Source organism: Chenopodium album, chromosome 16 (assembly GCF_948465745.1).
Source record: "Chenopodium album chromosome 16, dcCheAlbu1.1, whole genome shotgun sequence".
Taxonomy (NCBI): Eukaryota; Viridiplantae; Streptophyta; class Magnoliopsida; order Caryophyllales; family Amaranthaceae; genus Chenopodium; species Chenopodium album.
Window position 1 is genome coordinate 1,510,798 of NC_137849.1, and position 17,864 is coordinate 1,528,661.

At 37.2% G+C, this 17,864-nt stretch overlaps 2 protein-coding genes across 4 annotated transcripts; both read left to right on the plus strand.

Moving 5' to 3' along the window:
• The first annotated feature begins 8,030 nt into the window (after positions 1-8,030).
• LOC145585956 (uncharacterized) lies at positions 8,031-9,140 on the plus strand. The gene has a single exon (XM_081642648.1). The coding sequence runs from the start codon at positions 8,031-8,033 to the stop codon at positions 9,138-9,140; it is 1,110 nt and encodes a 369-aa protein (XP_081498774.1).
• An 870-nt stretch (positions 9,141-10,010) lies between these two features.
• LOC145586026 (disease resistance protein RGA2-like) lies at positions 10,011-16,538 on the plus strand. 3 transcript variants are annotated; one of them, XM_081642739.1, is made up of 3 exons: positions 10,011-10,682; positions 12,138-15,864; positions 16,000-16,538. In XM_081642739.1, the coding sequence occupies exon 2, from the start codon at positions 12,182-12,184 to the stop codon at positions 15,680-15,682; it is 3,501 nt and encodes a 1,166-aa protein (XP_081498865.1). In that variant the 5' UTR covers positions 10,011-10,682; positions 12,138-12,181; the 3' UTR covers positions 15,683-15,864; positions 16,000-16,538. The 3 variants fall into 3 exon arrangements, with proteins under 3 accessions (XP_081498865.1, XP_081498864.1, XP_081498863.1); XM_081642738.1 differs by having other exon boundaries at positions 10,011-10,686; positions 12,138-15,880; positions 16,000-16,537; XM_081642737.1 differs by having other exon boundaries at positions 12,138-15,880; positions 16,000-16,537.
• Positions 16,539-17,864: the final 1,326 nt, after the last annotated feature.

A 17,864-nucleotide genomic window follows, 5' to 3' on the forward strand; every position in this document is an offset into this window, starting at 1 on the left:
CTAAATATGTCTTAATAGATTTGTGTCTAGAAGAAGAAGAATTCTTTAGAGAAACTTGTGTGAAACTAAATAAGTGTGAGAAGGCTCTTAAGGTTTGCAAGGAACATGGCACTTGGTTGGAAACAGTTTATGCCAAGTCCCAAAGCAAATTGCAAGAGCTAAATGTTAAGTATGAACACATAAAAGAGATAGTTGATAGAATCAAGAATGAAAGTATTCTTCTGAATGTTGAATTAACTCAGTATAAGCTCATGAATTCTGATATCAGTTCTAGAAGTTCCTCGAGTGATCAGTTGCTTAAATTCAATGTTGATTTTGAAAATCTGAAAAATGAACTTTCGACTTTAAGGAATAAAAAAATATCAACTTGAAAATGAACTGAATGCTAGAAAGGATAGGAGTATTGACCCAAAAGTTATACCCAAATGGATTGCTGAAGCTCAAGGAAAAAGAACAGAAGGACTTGGTTATATGACCAAGAGAAAAGGTAAACAAAAGAAATATGTTGAGCTTCCTAGCATGAAGATGTGTACCTTTTGTGGTAAGACTGGACATCTCTATGGTCAATGTTGGAATAGAGAAGAAGCTAATAAAAGGAATATGAAACAAATGTGGGTCAAGAAAACTGATATTGCATCCACGTCAAAGGAACCCAAGGAAACCTGGGTTCCTGATTCTAATGCTTAGTTTTCTTGCAGGTTCTAGTGAGGGGGAACAACTCGTGGTATCTCGACAGCGGGTGTTCAAAGCATATGACAGGTGATAAATCAAAATTCCTCTCACTAGAAGACTACCCTGGAGGAACAGTAACCTTTGGGGATAACAAGAAGGGCGAGATCATTGGAAAAGGAAAAATTGGATGATCAAAATCTCATTCCATTGATAATGTGTTCCTGGTCGAGGGCTTAATGCACAATCTGCTCAGTATATCACAATTTTGTGATAAGGGAAACTCTGTAAGTTTTACTTCTGATTCTTGCAACATCATCAACAACAAATCAGGAAAGGTTGTTCTAGAAGGAACAAGAAGAGGGAATACATATACTGTAGACCTCAACTTAATCCCAAGGAACAACCTTACATGTCTGAGTGTTGTTGAAGATGATCCCCTGCTATGGCATAAACGTTTTGGACATGCTAGCTTTTCATTACTGAACAAACTAAGGTCAAGGGACTTGGTTGTGGGACTTCCTATTATCAAGTTCCTACAGAATAAAGTTTGTGATGCATGTGTGAAAGGCAAGCATGTTCGTTCATCTTTTAAATTGAAGAAAATGGTGAGCACTACAAAGCCTTTGGAACTAATCCATATGGACTTGTGTGGTCCCATGAGAATTCAAAGCAGGAGTGGCAAGAAATATGTTTTGGTTATTGTTGATGATTATTCCAGATTCACTTGGGTTATTTTTCTTGCAAGTAAAGATGAAACTTTTGACGAGTTGCTTTTGCTAAGAAAATACAGAAAATCAGTGGTCACTCACTAGTCCATCTCAGATCAGATCACGGAACTGAATTTGAGAACTCAAGATTCGATAAGTTTTGCAGGGAAAATGGCATGAACCATAACTTCTCAGCTCCAAGAACTCCCCAACAGAATGGGGTTGTGGAAAGGAAGAATCGAACCCTTGAGGAAATGGCTAGAACCATGCTGATTGCAAGTGGATTGCCAAGGAACTTCTGGGCTGAAGCCGTGAATACAGCATGTTACATTCTTAACAGAGTAACAATCAGAAGCATCATCAACAAGACTCCCTATGAACTTTTCAGGGGAAGGAAACCAAACATATCTCATCTTAGGGCCTTTGGTTGTAAGTGCTTTGTACATAATAATGGTAAGAAAAATCTAGGCAAATTTGATGAAAGAAGTGAAGAGGCTATATTTCTTGGATATGCCTCTGATAGCAAAGCTTATAGAGTTTACAATAAGAACTCAATGTGTGTTGAGGAAAGCATTCACATAATATTTGATGAAATTAACCAGTTTGTGAGTGTACAGGAACAGGAAGAAGATAATGATTTTGAAATAGGATTGATCAGAGACAAAGATGAAGAAGAAGATCAAAAGCAAGCCAAAGAAAAGCATCCTGCAGCAGAAGAAGAACCTCAAGAGAATGAAGACGTTCCTCACCAAGATGAACAGGTGAATGAGGAACAAGCTGAAGAGGAACAAGCAGAGGGAACAGGACAAGAAGCTCCTCAAATTGGAGTTCCAGCAAGGGAATTTCGTCCCAAGCCATTCAGGTATCAAGGTTCCCATCCTACTGATCTCATAATCAGTGACATTGGGAAAGGAACTCAAACCAGATCGCAAATGAGGAACTTCTGTGCGTTCCAAGCATTTCTATCCATCCTAGAGCCTCAAAATCATCAAGAAGCCTTGGGAGATGCTGACTGGATAGTAGCCATGCAAGAGGAACTAAATGAGTTCGAAAGGAACAAAGTCTGGCACCTTGAGCCAAAGCCTAAGGAAAAGAAGATCATTGGGCTCAAGTGGGTGTTCAGGAACAAGCTGGATGAGCATGGTACTATTGTAAGAAACAAGGCAAGGTTGGTTGTGAAAGGCTATAACCAACAGGAAGGTATTGATTTCGATGAAACCTTTGCTCCAGTAGCTAGATTAGAAGCTATTAGAATCCTAGTAGCTTTTGCTTCTTTTATGGGTTTCAAACTCTATCAAATGGATGTGAAATGTGCTTTTCTAAATGGTTACTTAAATGAGGAGGTGTTCGTAGAACAACCTCCAGGTTTCGAAAATCCTAAGTTTCCAAATCATGTCTTCAAGCTTGATAAAGCTCTTTATGGGCTTAAGCAAGCACCAAGAGCATGGTATGAAAGGCTCTCAAAGTTCCTCCTGAAAAATGATTTCAAAAGAGGAAAGGTTGATAAAACCCTTTTTCTTAAATCTAGAGGAACTGATTTGTTGGTAGTTCAGATTTATGTTGATGATATTATATTTGGTGCTACTAACAATGGTTTGTGCAAGTACTTTGCTGAGCTAATGGGTGGTGAATTTGAGATGAGCATGATGGGTGAATTGAATTTCTTCCTTGGACTTCAAATAAAGCAAACAGCAGAAGGAATAATGATTCACCAGCAGAAGTACATTAAGGAACTTCTGAAGAAGTACAACATGGAGAATGGCCAAGACAAATCACACCCCCATGGGAACAGCAACGAGACTTGATGATGATCCACAAGGAACAAGTGTGGATCAAACGACTTATAGAGGTATGATTGGTTCATTGCTATATCTAACAGCCAGTAGGCCTGACATTTCTTTTAGTGTTGGATTGTGTGCTAGATTTAAGTCTAACCCTAAGGAATCTCATCTAACGGCTGTTAAGAGAATTTTGAGATACCTCAAAGGAACAGATAACCTGTGTCTGTTTTATCCTAGAAGTGATGACTTTATGCTTAGAGGATTTACTGATGCTGACTATGCTGGTGACTTAGTCAACAGGAAAAGCACCTCAGGTATGGTTCAGTTCCTTGGCTCTTGTCTAGTTTCTTGGGGTTCCAAGAAACAAAATACTGTTGCATTGTCTACTGCAGAGGCTGAGTATGTAGCAGCAGCTGCATGTTGCTCTCAAGTCCTTTGGATTAAACAACAGTTGCGTGACTTTGGTATAAAATTTAATTGCATTACTATCTACTGTGATAACACTAGTGCAATTTGCATATCTAAAGATCCAGTCCATCATTCAAGAGTCAAGCATATTCATATAAGGCATCATTTCCTTAAGGATAATGTTGAAAAGGGTTTAATTAAGTTAGATTTCTGCCAAACTGACAATCAAATTGCAGATATATTAACTAAGCCCTTGAATAGAGAAAGGCATGAGAAGATGAGAATGGAACTTGGGATGATTAAGTTATACTAAGAGAAATGCATCAAGTTCCCTCAGGTATGAAACTCAAACTAACATGCTTAACTACTGTATACTATGCACAAGTGTTATATGTTTAATTACATAGTTAAGGCAAGTTGTGAGCAGGAGTAACATTTACTAATGGGCATGTAAATTTGAAAGTAATAGATATTAGAAGTCCAAAATTGATTGCATGAGCCTTGTTGAATTGTTCCGTGTATCAAGTTGTATTTGCAAGTGATTTCATTAATTGAACTCAAAAGATAAAAATATTGTGTTTATCTAACTTTCAAAATTCCAATTTTTTGTTTATCTAAACACTAAATTCGGATGAATATATCAAGATTCATCATTATCTTTTGTTCAAAAGTTGCCCACATGCATTACTCTCTTGAAACACAGTTTACGTTTCCCTAAGCAATAAATAGGAGTGTCAAATCAACTAAATTCACCTCACCTCTCAAACGACACCTCACTTATTCACTCCCCCAAGTTACCTCCACCATAAAAGCATGTCAGCCTCACCAAAAATTACACCTCACAAAAATTACCTTCTCTCTCATCACTCCGATCAAAATTTCTCACCAATGTCTGTCTCACCAAAAACCCAAGTTGAAGCCGAAGCAAACACAAACCCCGTTCCAGAAATTACCATGGAAATTATTCCGGAAACCCAAAATCTCGAAGCCTCCAAGCATGAGTCCCCCACTGAATCTAATACTTCTCGCAAGAGGAAAGCTGAAGACATGCAAGAAGAAATCGAGAACATTCCGGAGATGGGTATCAATTATCGAGACAAACCGGCGTCCATGAAAAAGCTGGAGAAGAGCAGCGAGCACTTTGTGACAGGTTTGGTACTCAATCTACCTTGGTGTAGGTCTGTTAAGTTGTATGAATTGCTAGATTTATTTGAGGCCCAAAATTGGGTAAATCTGTTGGGTGAATGTTTCAATCGGAGTTTGTATGTTGATGCTATGAAGGATTTCTGTAAAAGCTTTAAATATTCTAAAGGTGTGATTCACTGTTGTGTGCTTAAGAAAAACATTGAATTTGATGCGATGTACTTGGCTGAGTTGTTTGATGTTCCCAACACTGGTTATGATATCTATTTCAAGAACAATGTGATAAGAAACCCTCTTCCTGATGCTAATATTGATGAGATTGTGGAGTTTTTAGGAGGTGACCCAGAGGAAACCTACATAAACCATAATGACCTAACCCCTCTTGACAAAATCCTGTTAAAATTCGTGTTCAATGACATTATCCCTCGTTCTCAAAAGAGAGACAGTGCCAACAAGCTTGACTCTGTCTTAATTTATTGCCTAGCCAAAAAGATCCAAATCAACTTTCCCTCTATCATGATCCAACACCTCACCCATTGTGTTCCTAAGGGATGGAAGGTGGGATATGGTAACCTCCTTACCTATGTCTTTGAGAGCTTTGGTATTTCTCTAACTGATGTTGAACCCCTGCCCCTCAAAAACACTGAGTTCATACAGCCTATATTCCTTGAAAACCATAAGTTAAGGGTTGTAGATGGGTGTTTTGAAGTTGTGCAGGAGGAAAAGGAGAAAAGACCTAAGGAAGTGAGTGCACCATCTGAGGGGGAAGATGAGAGGGTTACTGCTGTGGTTGAGGGTGTTGTTCAGGAGATACAGGATCAAGAGGAGGAAGAGGAAAAGCAGGGGGAAGAGACAGGGGTAAGGAAGAAGAGGAAGAGTTTGAGGTTGATGAAGAAAAAGGATACCCCAGCACCAATATGCATTGATATATCTGAGGCACAGGAGGAACTGCAGAAAGTTACCCCCTCTCCTACTTCGGGAAAGTATGCATCTGCAGGAACAGGTTTTGCAGCATTTAGTTCCCCGCCAAAGGTTCCCAGCGAAGATGTGAAGGAGATAAAGGAGATGCTCCAGAAGGTGCTGAAGGAACAAGAACAATCAGCGGTGAAGATGGAGGAACTAAAGAAGAGTGTTCTCACTCTTGATGCTGACCTGAAGAACCTGGTCAAGAGCTCAGAACAGGGGAGACTGTCCACAGTGAAGGACATTGTGTCTCAAATCAGCAAGAAGCTTGAGGATCTTGCTGTAGATGATGACCAGAGCACTGCTTCCTAACCTCCTTTTCCTTGCAGCCTCTCTATGTTGATTAAACTCTGTTTTTATTTGTTTTTGGGAAACAATTTTTAACTTTGGTCTGTAATATTTTGGGCACTTTATTTTCTTTTGTTAAACTTGCAAATTTGGTACATTGGCCGATGTTTTTAAATCGGTTTTGGATGATGAATGTCTATACTGCTTTTGACTATATGCTTTGTGAATGTTTTCTCTATATATGCATGCTTCTTGTCTTAACACTAGACCACTTGATGGTGCTGTGTTATGGTATACTATTGTTTGTGTGTTGGTTTTTGATAATGCCAAAAGGGGGAAAAGATGCAAACTATCCCAAGGAAACTTAATCATTCTATGGTCTCTGTTCGAAGTCTTCTCAGCAAGCCTACTTCTCTACAGGCAGGTATATTGTATATACAAGTTTTTCCATTTTTTGCATTTTTCATTTATGCAAGTTTTAGTTAAGTAGTTTATTTATACAATGCTTTATATTTTTGTATTTTCATTCCTTAGTTTAGGGTGGATTATCTTTGTTTCCTTGTAAGTAAGTTTGGATTGTTTGTCATCATCAAAAAGGGGGAATATTGTTGGACTTAATGATTTTGATGATGACACAACCTCACTTACTTACATACTAATAAAGGCTTGATTGTTTGAGTGTGTGATCAGTGCAAAGACTAGGAGAATTAAGTGTCGAGCAAAGATACCATGAGGAACAGGAAAGCCAGAAACGAAGCTATCCAAAAAGAAGAGTTCCCTCACAGGAACTGGCGCTTCAGAAATGAAGACTGGAGAAGAGAAGGTTCCCTCAGGAACAGAAGCTTCAGAGAAGAAGCATCACCAGAGAAGAGAAGTTCCTTCCAAGGAACAGAAGCCTCGGAGTAGAAGCTTCATCAGAGAAACATGAAGACTAAATATTTTATATATTTTAGGATTTATGTAAGTATAAGAAAGTTAGTTACATTCGAATTTACTGTGTGGAATTGGTCTAAGAAGATAAAATTGTGCATGCTAGGTTTTAGGAAAACGGTTGCAACCTAAAACGTTTATCTTTTGAAAGGGATTTTATTTCTTTCTGAATTTCGAAAGTATCTTGTGCAAAAAGATTTTATTTTATTTTCTTATTTTCGAAAATATCTTCTGAAAAAATAAAATCGCCATGTTTTCCAAAACTTGCGGCCTACTCTCCCACGTTCTTGATCAAGTCGTGGTTCTGCAAAATTGAGGAGTTCATGGTTCCTTAAATTAAGGGACATGATCTTCTTAGTGGGCATGAGTAGTGGCGTAATAGGTTTGCAGCACAATGAAGTTTTTCCAAGGCGTTTTGTGATCTATAAATAGCTATTGATTTCTGTTGGAAAAACTCGTCCTTGCTCACATAAGTTTTCAAGCTTTTAACTGAGTCAAGCGTCCAATTCCACATAAGTTGATTAGAGTGTTCTTAATGTTCTTATACTAGAGTTTGTTTTTCTTTCGAGTTGTAATTGGGAATGGGGAAGTTCGAGTGAACATTTGTGTATGAGAAAGAGAAAGAGAAGAGAGAGAGAAAAGAGAAAGAGAAGAGAAAGAGAAGAGAAAGAGAAGAGAGAACAGAGAAGTGAGAAGAGAGAAAGAGAAGAGAAGAGTAACAAGTTGGGTGACTTGTTCCTCAGGGTCTCAAGTTCGTAGAGGAACTTGAGTTTGAGTCTTTAGCTTGTAATAGGATCATTTGCCCTATTCTAGTGAAGATTCTTTTCCCAAAATCCCAAGTGGTCGTGGTTTTTCTCCTTGTTAGGGCCAAGGAGTTTTCCACGTAAAATCTCTCTTGCATTCTTTAGTTCCTTTAGTTAATCTCTCAGTTCCTTTAGCTTACTTAGTTTTAATTCCGCAAAAAGTTTAGCTAATTTCTCATACTACAATTCAACCCCCCCCTTCTTGTAGTATTCATTGAAACAACATCTTCTCTGTCAATGACAGAAGCAAATACAATAATATTGATGTTATAATTACCTTTGTGTTGCTCGGAGGGGCTATAGCATTGGACATATGTGCTGCTCTTATGTTTGTAATGTCGGATTGGTGGATAATTATCATATCGTTAGATAGCAAGCTCAAAGGCTACTACCAACCACTTATGCTGATGTTTCTTAGGTGGTCAAGGTTGGCAAGGCAACCTCATCGTAGAAGATGGTCTAAATGCACATCTGAGTATAATTTGTTAAAGCGATGCTTCAAGCCACTCCCTTCATTCATCGGCTTCCAGTACATTTCAGGAATAAAGCGTATTAGGGATATTTTACTTGGAATTCTATATGTCCAAGAACATGAGGCTGAAGAGGAACTTATCGAGTTTGTCATAAAAGAGATAAAGGACAAAGCTGATCTAGCCACTGAGATAGGGGTAGCTAAAGAAGTCTGCTCTGCTAGAGGTAGTTTGATTATGCAAGACGAATATTACCTTGCTTCCGAGTGCTTAAGCCCTTGGACAGTAGATGTTGATTATGATGAAAGTCTTTTGATTTGGCACCTTGCTACTGATATCTGCTACTGGAAAACAACTGATGCTGCAACGTCAAAATATCGTAGTTTCAGCAAGGCACTCTCAGATTATATGTCATACCTTCTGCTCAGACAGCAGACGCTAGTGTCCTCTGTGGTGGGTATGTCAGATACTCGATTCGAAGACACTCGTGCTGATGCTCAGAAGTTTATGAATTATGAGAGCATCAACACGAACTGGCTTGCAGATTGCTGGTGGAAGACTAAAAGGTTCTTCAAGAAGTTGTGTTGTTTAGCCATGGCAGAGCCAATTCCTTCTGAAAGAGAGGAAAATCCTTTCTTTGAGAAGTTTAGTAATTTGGTGTTTAAAGTCAAAGCTGATGTACAGCCTATTGTAGCCAAGGGTGATAAGAGCAAATCTGTGCTTTTCGATGCATGTCGTCTTGCTAAGCAACTGGAAATGTTTGGAGAAAAGAAATGGGAGATAACCAGCAAAGTTTGGGTGGAGCTGCTCTGTTATGCTGCGGTCCGCTGCTCGCCGAGGTCTCATATTGCACAATTAAGGAGAGGCGGGGAGCTTATTACACTAGTGTGGCTGTTTATGGCTCATCTTGGCTTAGGGGAACGTTTCCTACAAAACCAAGGCTTTGGGTGGACTAAGCTAATAATTCAGAAATAACAGCATAGTATATCAGTATATGTGTTCACACACAAATATATTGTATTAAGTTATTTATCCTATTTTATATGTAATGGGTGTTTTTTTGGTTTTAATATGCATCACTTTTTTTCAAAAAAAAAAAGTTTTAAATGATTATTAAATGCCCTGGGCATTCGTTAGCATGATCCTTTATTTAATGACTTTATAGTTTATACTACTCTCGCATTAGTTACAATATTTTTTGTTTTTAGTCGTTTCATATTAATTGTAAAACTTCTATATTTGGAAAGGACTCAGCATTATTTTATAATTTTTCTCTTTCACAAATATTTTATTATTTCCCTTTTCTACCAACCTCACCCACACTACTTATTATTATTATTATTATTATTATTATTATTATTATTATTATTATTATTATTATTATTTCTCTTTTTTAATTACAATACTATATACTCCGTATTATTGCTTAGTCTATAATTTTCTTAAGAATAACTTTTGTATACATCCGGTATACAGTAAATTACTGTACGTCGGGGTTACTTTTTATCAAATTTAGGGTCACTTTTACAATTTTTTGGGTATCTTTTATTAATAAAACATAAATACTTCGTAATTTTTATTTATGTCAGGGTAACTTTTATTCATATTAGGATAACTTTTGCTCATTTTAAGAGTAACTTTTATCCATATTAGGATAACTTTTGCTCATTTTAAGAGTAACTTTTATTCATATTAGGATAACTTTTGCTCATTTTAAAAGTAACTTTATAACGGATGTACAATATTTATTGTACATCCGATTTATTTAAAAGTTTGTCTTTTCTTAAATTATGAGTCAAACTTACCGTTGTAACCTATGTAAACAGGGGGAGTATATATGATTATTTCTCTTTTTTACTTAAAATTATATCCATTTTTTTTTTTTTTTATCATTTCTCTCTCATGATTTTCATTCAAATGATTAATAGTTCCATTAGTTCCATAGCGGACTCTCCCAAAAAAATAACTACCAGTAGACTTTTAAAGTTTTAATTAAATATCTATCACAAAATAAGTGGAAAATTATTGAGTGAGCCATAGTCACACACGTCATTCACCTTTCCCTTTTTTTATTTTTTATTTTTTTTTATTTTATTTTTAATTATAAAGTAATATTAAGAGCCCAATAATACTAAATTACTCCGTAGTCAATTGCAAAACTTGAATAAAGAAACTCAAGGAGGGGTGTGAGAAACAAGGTATGAGAGAGAAAATAAGAGTTGTAGCTAGAAAACAGTGTGTATTAGAAAAACACAGTAAAATTGGAGTACTTCATGGAAGATGTAAGATTTAAGGCTACCTTGTTATATTTGGTGAGCAAATGTTGGTGATGGGGTGGAGCTCACGGCTGAGTTATTGATTTATTTATTATTATTATTTTAGAATGACAGATTTACAGTGAAGTGGGATGGTGTCAAGTTAACGGTGGTGTAATTTTGTTGGTCGGCGGCAGAAGGATGGGGGCAGATGACGGTGGAAGGTCATCATCAATGGATAAGGGAGATAATGCTCAACCCAGTAAGTAAGAACACTCAAAGTGTTTAATTATATTCCATATGCAATAGCTTGAGTTCCACAGCGGCTTATTTATATAACTACTATTTAAGGGGTTGTTTAACATGTTTTTTATTTTTAGTTTTATGTTGTTTTTAAAATAAAAACTAAAAATAGGAAATAAGAAAAAAGCGTGGCTACTTTTATGTTGTCACACTTTAATTATGATTTTAATAAATTTGACAATTTTTTTTTTTTTTGTTTTTTTTTTTTTTTATTTTTTTATTTTTTTTTTATTTTATCATATCATATAATTTTGAAAAATAGAACTCTCGGCAAAACCCTAAGTTAATGCAAGAAGTTAATTAATGCTAGGAGTAAATGATTCGAAGTATTGTTGAATTTTGATATTGTCGACATGAGGCAATTAGAGATAGTCAAACCGGAGGGGCTTCTAGAGCTATTCAATTCAAACCTTGTCTTTTGTATTGTACTAAAGTCAATAGGGGGTGAGCAAAAATTCAAGATACCCTACCCTGACTTGGAATCGGAACCACAGATTCCAAATCAGGTTCCGGTTTTGGATAATAAAATTGGGAACTTGTTGCAACAGGTTCCGGTTCCGGTTCCGGTTCTAGATAATAAAATTTTGGACCCAAAACGTGTAGAGTACCCTGTTAATATAGGTTCCGTATAGGGTACATGCAATCAGAACCTATCATTTAAGGCCAAGTATAAAACCCCTATATTAAAATTGTGTAAAAGTCATCACCGACTTATTCATTTTTGTATAAGTATTTGTACAAAAATACTTACTCTTAAAGATTTAATTAATAATACAATATTAATATAAATATTTGTAATTTTTTATTAAATATTCTACACAATCAAGTAACTATTAAGCTTACTTTGAAAGACAGGTACCCTGTTTTAGAACCGAAATATGCCAGTTCTTAATTTTTAGGAACCTGTTGAACAGATTCCGATTCCTATTTTTAGAAACCTATTGCGGTTCCGACTCCGGGTCTGAGATTTTTACAGGGTACCCTGCTACACTCACCCCTACTCATCATATAGTGTGGACAAATTAGCAAGTTAGCATTAATTAAACTGAATATTTTATACTGCCATTTTTGCCTAGAAAGCTTCATCTTTAGCGTTAGTATATTGTATATACTCCGCAATATTTACTGATTGAGTTTCTCATGATAGTCTAGGTGAACTTTGATTAGGGTTGACAGTTTTTTGCAGGTTGATTTTTAAGTTATGACATATTAAAACTTAAAAGGTGTTATTAGTAAACTAAACTCCTCCACCCAGTTGAATGTATGAAATTGTAGTTTATTGCCTCGTTGGTTCAGTTTAATCATCACCAATACGTTGAAGTGCTTACAAAATTACTGATTAGATAAATTGAGAGTCTTCCCGAAAAAAAAAAAAAAAAAAATTCCTGATATGTTCTCAACCCAATTCATACAGATTATAAGTTCAAACACTGAAAGAGGAAAGCAGGGGAGAAAGATATGTCAGAAGCCATTGTATCTGATGTAGCCGCGAAGCTTCTTGAATATCTAGGGCAATCAGTAGTTGAGGAAATGGCTCCTTACTTCAATGGGAGAAAGAAACTGAAAGAGCTAGAGCAATTGATGGGGATGATACAAGCTCGAATTCTTGATGCAGAGAGGATAAGGGAAGGTGACAATGGGGCTTTGATCAACCTTTGGCTGAAAAGGCTCAAGCATGTACTTTACCGACTGGAAGACTTGTTCGAAGAAGTCGTTATGATTGATCAAGATGAACTTCCTAGAGGTAAGCTTACCAAACCACTAGGTGTTTGTTATTCATGCTTAAGTCCCTTTAAAGTAAATAAAAAGTTAGCGTTAGAGAGTGAGGCTATTATGGAGGAGTTGAAATCCATTACATCTGAAATGCACTGCCTAAACCTGAGAGTGCATTCCATTGAGGTACAGTCATCTGTTAGTCGAGTGAGTTGGAGGGAAACACATTCGTTTGTGTTGGAGAAAGATGTAATTGGCAGAGATGCTGATAAAAAGGCAATTTTAGAAATGGTTTTACATTGTGATGATACTGTTGGAGGAAGTGTCTTAGTAATAATCCCAATTGTTGGGATTGGTGGGCTAGGAAAAACAACTCTCACTCAACTTGTCTTTAATGATGATGATGTTCAAAAACATTTTGAGCTTAAAGGTTGGGCTTGCATTTCTGAAGTCTCCAATTTGGAAGAATTATTAAGAAAAATTCTGAAGCCTATTGATAAAAGTGATTGCCACCAGCTGAATATGGAACAACTTCAGTCCTGCCTTCGAGAAGCTGTCAATGATAAGAAATTCCTGCTTGTGTTAGATGATGTATGGGATGAGGATCGAGAGAGATGGTTGTGCTTGAGACGTTTGCTATGTGGCTGTAAAAGAGGAAGCAAAATTATAGTAACCTCTAGGTCGAGAGTGGTGGCTGATAATATGGGTACAGTTGAAGCTTATGCTTTGGGGGTCTTGCAAGAAGACATGTCCTGGGCTTTGTTTAAAGGTTTAGCATTCAAGGAGGGGCAAGAGGACAATAATGAGCATCTGACCAGAATTGGCAAAGAGATTGTTCGAAAGTGTGGCCATGTTCCACTTGCTATAAGGACAATTGCCAGTCTTCTTTATACTAAAGATACGGAGCAAGAATGGGAGTATTTCAAGGATAGTGAGCTAGGGATGATTGAACAATGTGAAACAAGCATTATGTCATCGTTGAAGCTGAGCTATGATCACTTAGCACCACACTTAAAGCAATGCTTTGCCTATTGCTCTCTGTTTACCAAGGACTACGAGTTTAATAAGATGGATTTGATTTATCTGTGGATGGCGCAAGGGTTTTTCAAGACAACGAGGGATCTTGTAAGTCCAGAGGATGTTGGTCATGGATATTTCATGGAGCTACTGAGGAGATCTTTTTTTCAAGATGTCAGAAGAAATGAGTATGGTGAGATAATAAGCTGCAAAATGCACGATTTGATGAATGACTTGGCGAAAAATGTGGCAGGATATTGTTGTCTTCTTGTAGATAAGCCTACAATGCAGATCAACAATAAAAGTGTCTGGCATGCTAGCTTTACTGCTAACTCAACTTGGAATGCTCCACCATGGTTGATAGCGGCAAAGCAAATTCGTTCTCTTCTTCTGACTACCAATAGCCTTTCATTTGCTGTACCAGATATCAGTAAAACCATTTCAAGTTTAAGGTGCTTACGAGCATTGGATTTACCTCGGATGGATAATGATAGCCTTCCAGATTCTATACAACAGCTGAAGCACTTGAGGTACCTAAAAATTAGTGTCTCATCTTATTCTCTCCCTGAATGCATCACAGGACTGCAGAAATTACAGACTTTGGATCTCCGAGAATGTTGGTGGCTTAGAGAACTTCCAAGGGGGTTGCATAAATTGACTAGTCTTAGGCACTTGCTTTGTAGAAGTTCTATTGCATTGACTGATATGCCGCCTGGATTTGAGCGATTAACATCTCTTCAAACATTGAACTTGTTTGTCGTGGGTGAATGTACAGGGTTAGATGCATTGACTAGTTTCAATGATCTTGCTGGAAAACTGAAAATCTGTTTTTTTGAACGTCGTGGAAAAGCTGTATCAGTAGACACAGGACCAATTTTGAAGGGCAGAAAGCTAACTAGTCTGGAATTAACATGGTGGGCATTGCAGAATGGAGAACCAGCTTGCCATTCTGACAAAGTAGAAGATGAGTTGGCTCTAAACTGCTTACAACCCCCACCATCTCTCAAAAGCTTACAGGTTGAGGGGTGGAGGAGAGAAAGATTTCCGAGGTGGGGAATGGATGTATTTCCTAGCCCGCTCCCTAACCTTGTTTCTATAGAGATTGTACGTTGTGAGAAATGTCAAATTCTCCCACCATTTAATATGTTACCTCTTCTCAGGTCTCTTGAACTCTGGTACCTAGAATTTTTAGAGTGCATAAGAATTGGTGGTGTCAGTAGTGTGACTTCTTCTTCATCAACAGCATTCTTCCCATCCCTGGAACGTCTTGTTCTCTTTCAGTTGCCTGTATTCAAGGGATGGTCGGAACAAAATAATATCAATCAACAAGAACCTGAAAGACCTCAGGACTTGTTGCAGCCATCATCTTTCCCTTGTCTTTCTAAACTCTTCATAGGGTATTGCCCGAAGCTGATGTCAATGCCTATGGCGCCAAGGCTTGAATCACTGGGTGCCAACAGCATCCATAACAATCTGCTGAAATGTCTTCTATATGGAGATGTATCAAAATTATCAGTGTCTTCATCACTCATTCCTTCCATGTTAAAAGACTTGCATATCCGATCAATACATGAACTAGACACTCTCTCAATCAATCTTATCTCATTAGAATCCTTATCAATCTACTTTTGCCTCCAGTTAATCCGATTGACTGTGAAAGCTCCAACTTTCCTCCGAAATCTTGAAATTCATAACTGTGTTAGACTCAAAGACATATCCAGTGCGCTGCAGCATCTCACTGCCCTTGAGGAATTGAAAATCTCTGACTGTGACCAGTTAGTCTGGGAGCCTATAATGGGTAAAGATAATGTTGGTTTTGTCGATGAGGGGAGGGATGTCAGTAGTATTACTAGTAGTAATGTTGCTAAGTCAGCTGATTGGCAAGGCCTTAAAAGCCTCCGTTTATTAGCATTGAAGAGCATCTGCAATTTGGATTCACTCCCACAGAGCCTTGGCTGCTTAAGAGCACTTCAGGAACTGGAGATATATCATTTCAGTAATCTGATTGTTCTACCAGAGTGGATAGGGCACCTCACCCAACTCCGTAGACTTGACATTCAGGATTGCCTTAAATTGGCGACACTTCCTGAATCACTTCGTAACCTCACCAATTTACAACGTCTTGAGGTCAGGGATTGTGATCCCGAGCTGACAAGAAGATGCAAACAGCCTGATGGTGAATATTGGCCCCTTATTCAACATATCCTCCATATTGAACTTGACTACTAGGTTGGCGTATCACAGTTAAGAAGGTGCTAGAAACCCGATGGTGAAGATTGGCCTCTTATTCAACGTATTCCTCATTTCCTCAAGCCATTATTGAAGAATTCAAGCAGGGACTATATATCATGGATTCATGGTCAAACACTCTACATGCTAAATCAGACTCTCTGGAGTAACTCTTTCAACTGGTGAATGCTTTTTTCAGTGAGTTCATTTTGCTCCCTCCACCCCCTTCCCTTTATATTGTTCAGGAAGAAAAGGTAAGAGAGTACTGTTTTGTTATTGCTAACTATAGATTATTTTCTGCTCTTATTATTTTGTAGCTAGGTACGCTCTGATGCTTGAGAATGTTGGAGAAGAAACGTAGCAAAGTACAACCTATAATCTTATTAGTTACATGCCAGGGGAGAACTAGAGCTATAAACATTGCAAGATAATCAAGTCCATCACACTGAAGGTAATTTGAGCTTGCTCCCAAGTCATGTACTTTTAATTGATGGATTCAATATCTGCAATTAGATCAAGGCCTGTCATAGCTGCTGCCTGCTGTGATACTTATATTCAGTAACTTGTATGTTGTCAATAAAATGTCTAATACACTCAAAACTTGAATACGGTGTAAAAAAAATTGGTTAGATTTCTAAATCTTTTTAGTGGTACCTCACTACCTCAGTTCTAATAATTTTGGATTCATGTACAATTACCGACCTCAGTTGATATATGACTGTGTCAGTACAATAGTGCAAGTGATTTCATTCTGCTTTTGGAAATTGTTAGTAAATCCCATAAACTTCCTTTCATTGTATTCCATTTTGTAGAGCTTCTGAAATGGTTACAGAACTTACAGTATTGATATCATCTTAATGTGACTCCTGCCCCCATGTACAGTTACTGTGTTAACAATCTAACTTATGATTGAGTCCCAGCAAATTCTGCTGCTGATTTGCTGCCATATCACACTGTCAATTTCAGATAAGAAGATGACTACTCTTTGATTCATTAATTGCTTACACGAATTCTGATTGCTGTCAAGTACATCTTTTCTTATAATTACAGCTAAGCTGCTTGATGTCTTGATGCAATGACTACATCACTCTGCATGCTAGATTATGTTACTAGCTAAAGGACCCCATATCAGCATATCTTACAGAGTTTAGGGAAACAGTAGCTTTTGTGGACTGCAAATTTGCAATCTTTAACATAATATGAAGTATATTTATTGTGTGACTATCCACTGTAACATCCCTCTTTTGCAAGACTAGATTTATTAGCTCCTCGCTTATTAAATCTAATCAGTCTTGAGTCCAAAAAAGTAGTTGTTGGCAACTTATTAGATACATCAAGCATCAAATGTAGACATATAGTACTTGCTTTTGATTAGCCTGTGCATTACACATATGTCGGATATCTGCATGATAGGGAGTGATGTGCACTACATCGGTCCACCCCTTCGCACGTGTTATTTAGAACACACATCTACAAGCTTGGAGCATCATTTTCGGTGTTTCCTGGTGTACAGTACAAAATTTGCACTACCACTAAGTCACCCTCCATCACTACTTCACGAGCACCTTGTTGTAGCACCCATATATCTTAATTGGTTCCTAGTTGCAGTCAATGACCACTACTTGAAGCGCTTTAGTCAACTAGTATACCTTATTGGTTTACTTGCATATCCTTCTACTTTTTATTCAGATCTTCTATTTGTTTTTTTTTTTTTTTAAACAAATCAATTCATTAATAAATAGCTATCCGGCATCCTAAAAAAAGAATGAGGTTTCTGCAAATGAGCTTTCTGCAAAAGGCACTAACTTGACCCCAAAAGCAAAGCCAACTTGCAATATACAAAAGCTTTGAGCCATATGCTCTCAAAATTATAACCAGTGATTAGCAAAAGAAAATAAAATTAAACAAGATTAAAAGAAAAGCTAAGAGAATATTTATAAAACAAAGCAGCCTTTTTCAAATCCCTATAAAATTCTCTATAAATAAACTACACTTCCTTTCTTTACCTCACACCACTCAACCAAACAAAACACACCAAAACTTCCAAAAAAATGGGCATCAAAGAATGGAACTCCAAGAAGAGCCAAAGCTTCACATTTGGAAGAAGCATTTCATTTGTTAGAAGAGAAAAAATTAACCAACAACAACAACAATGTATCAAATTAGGCCAAAAATATGATCA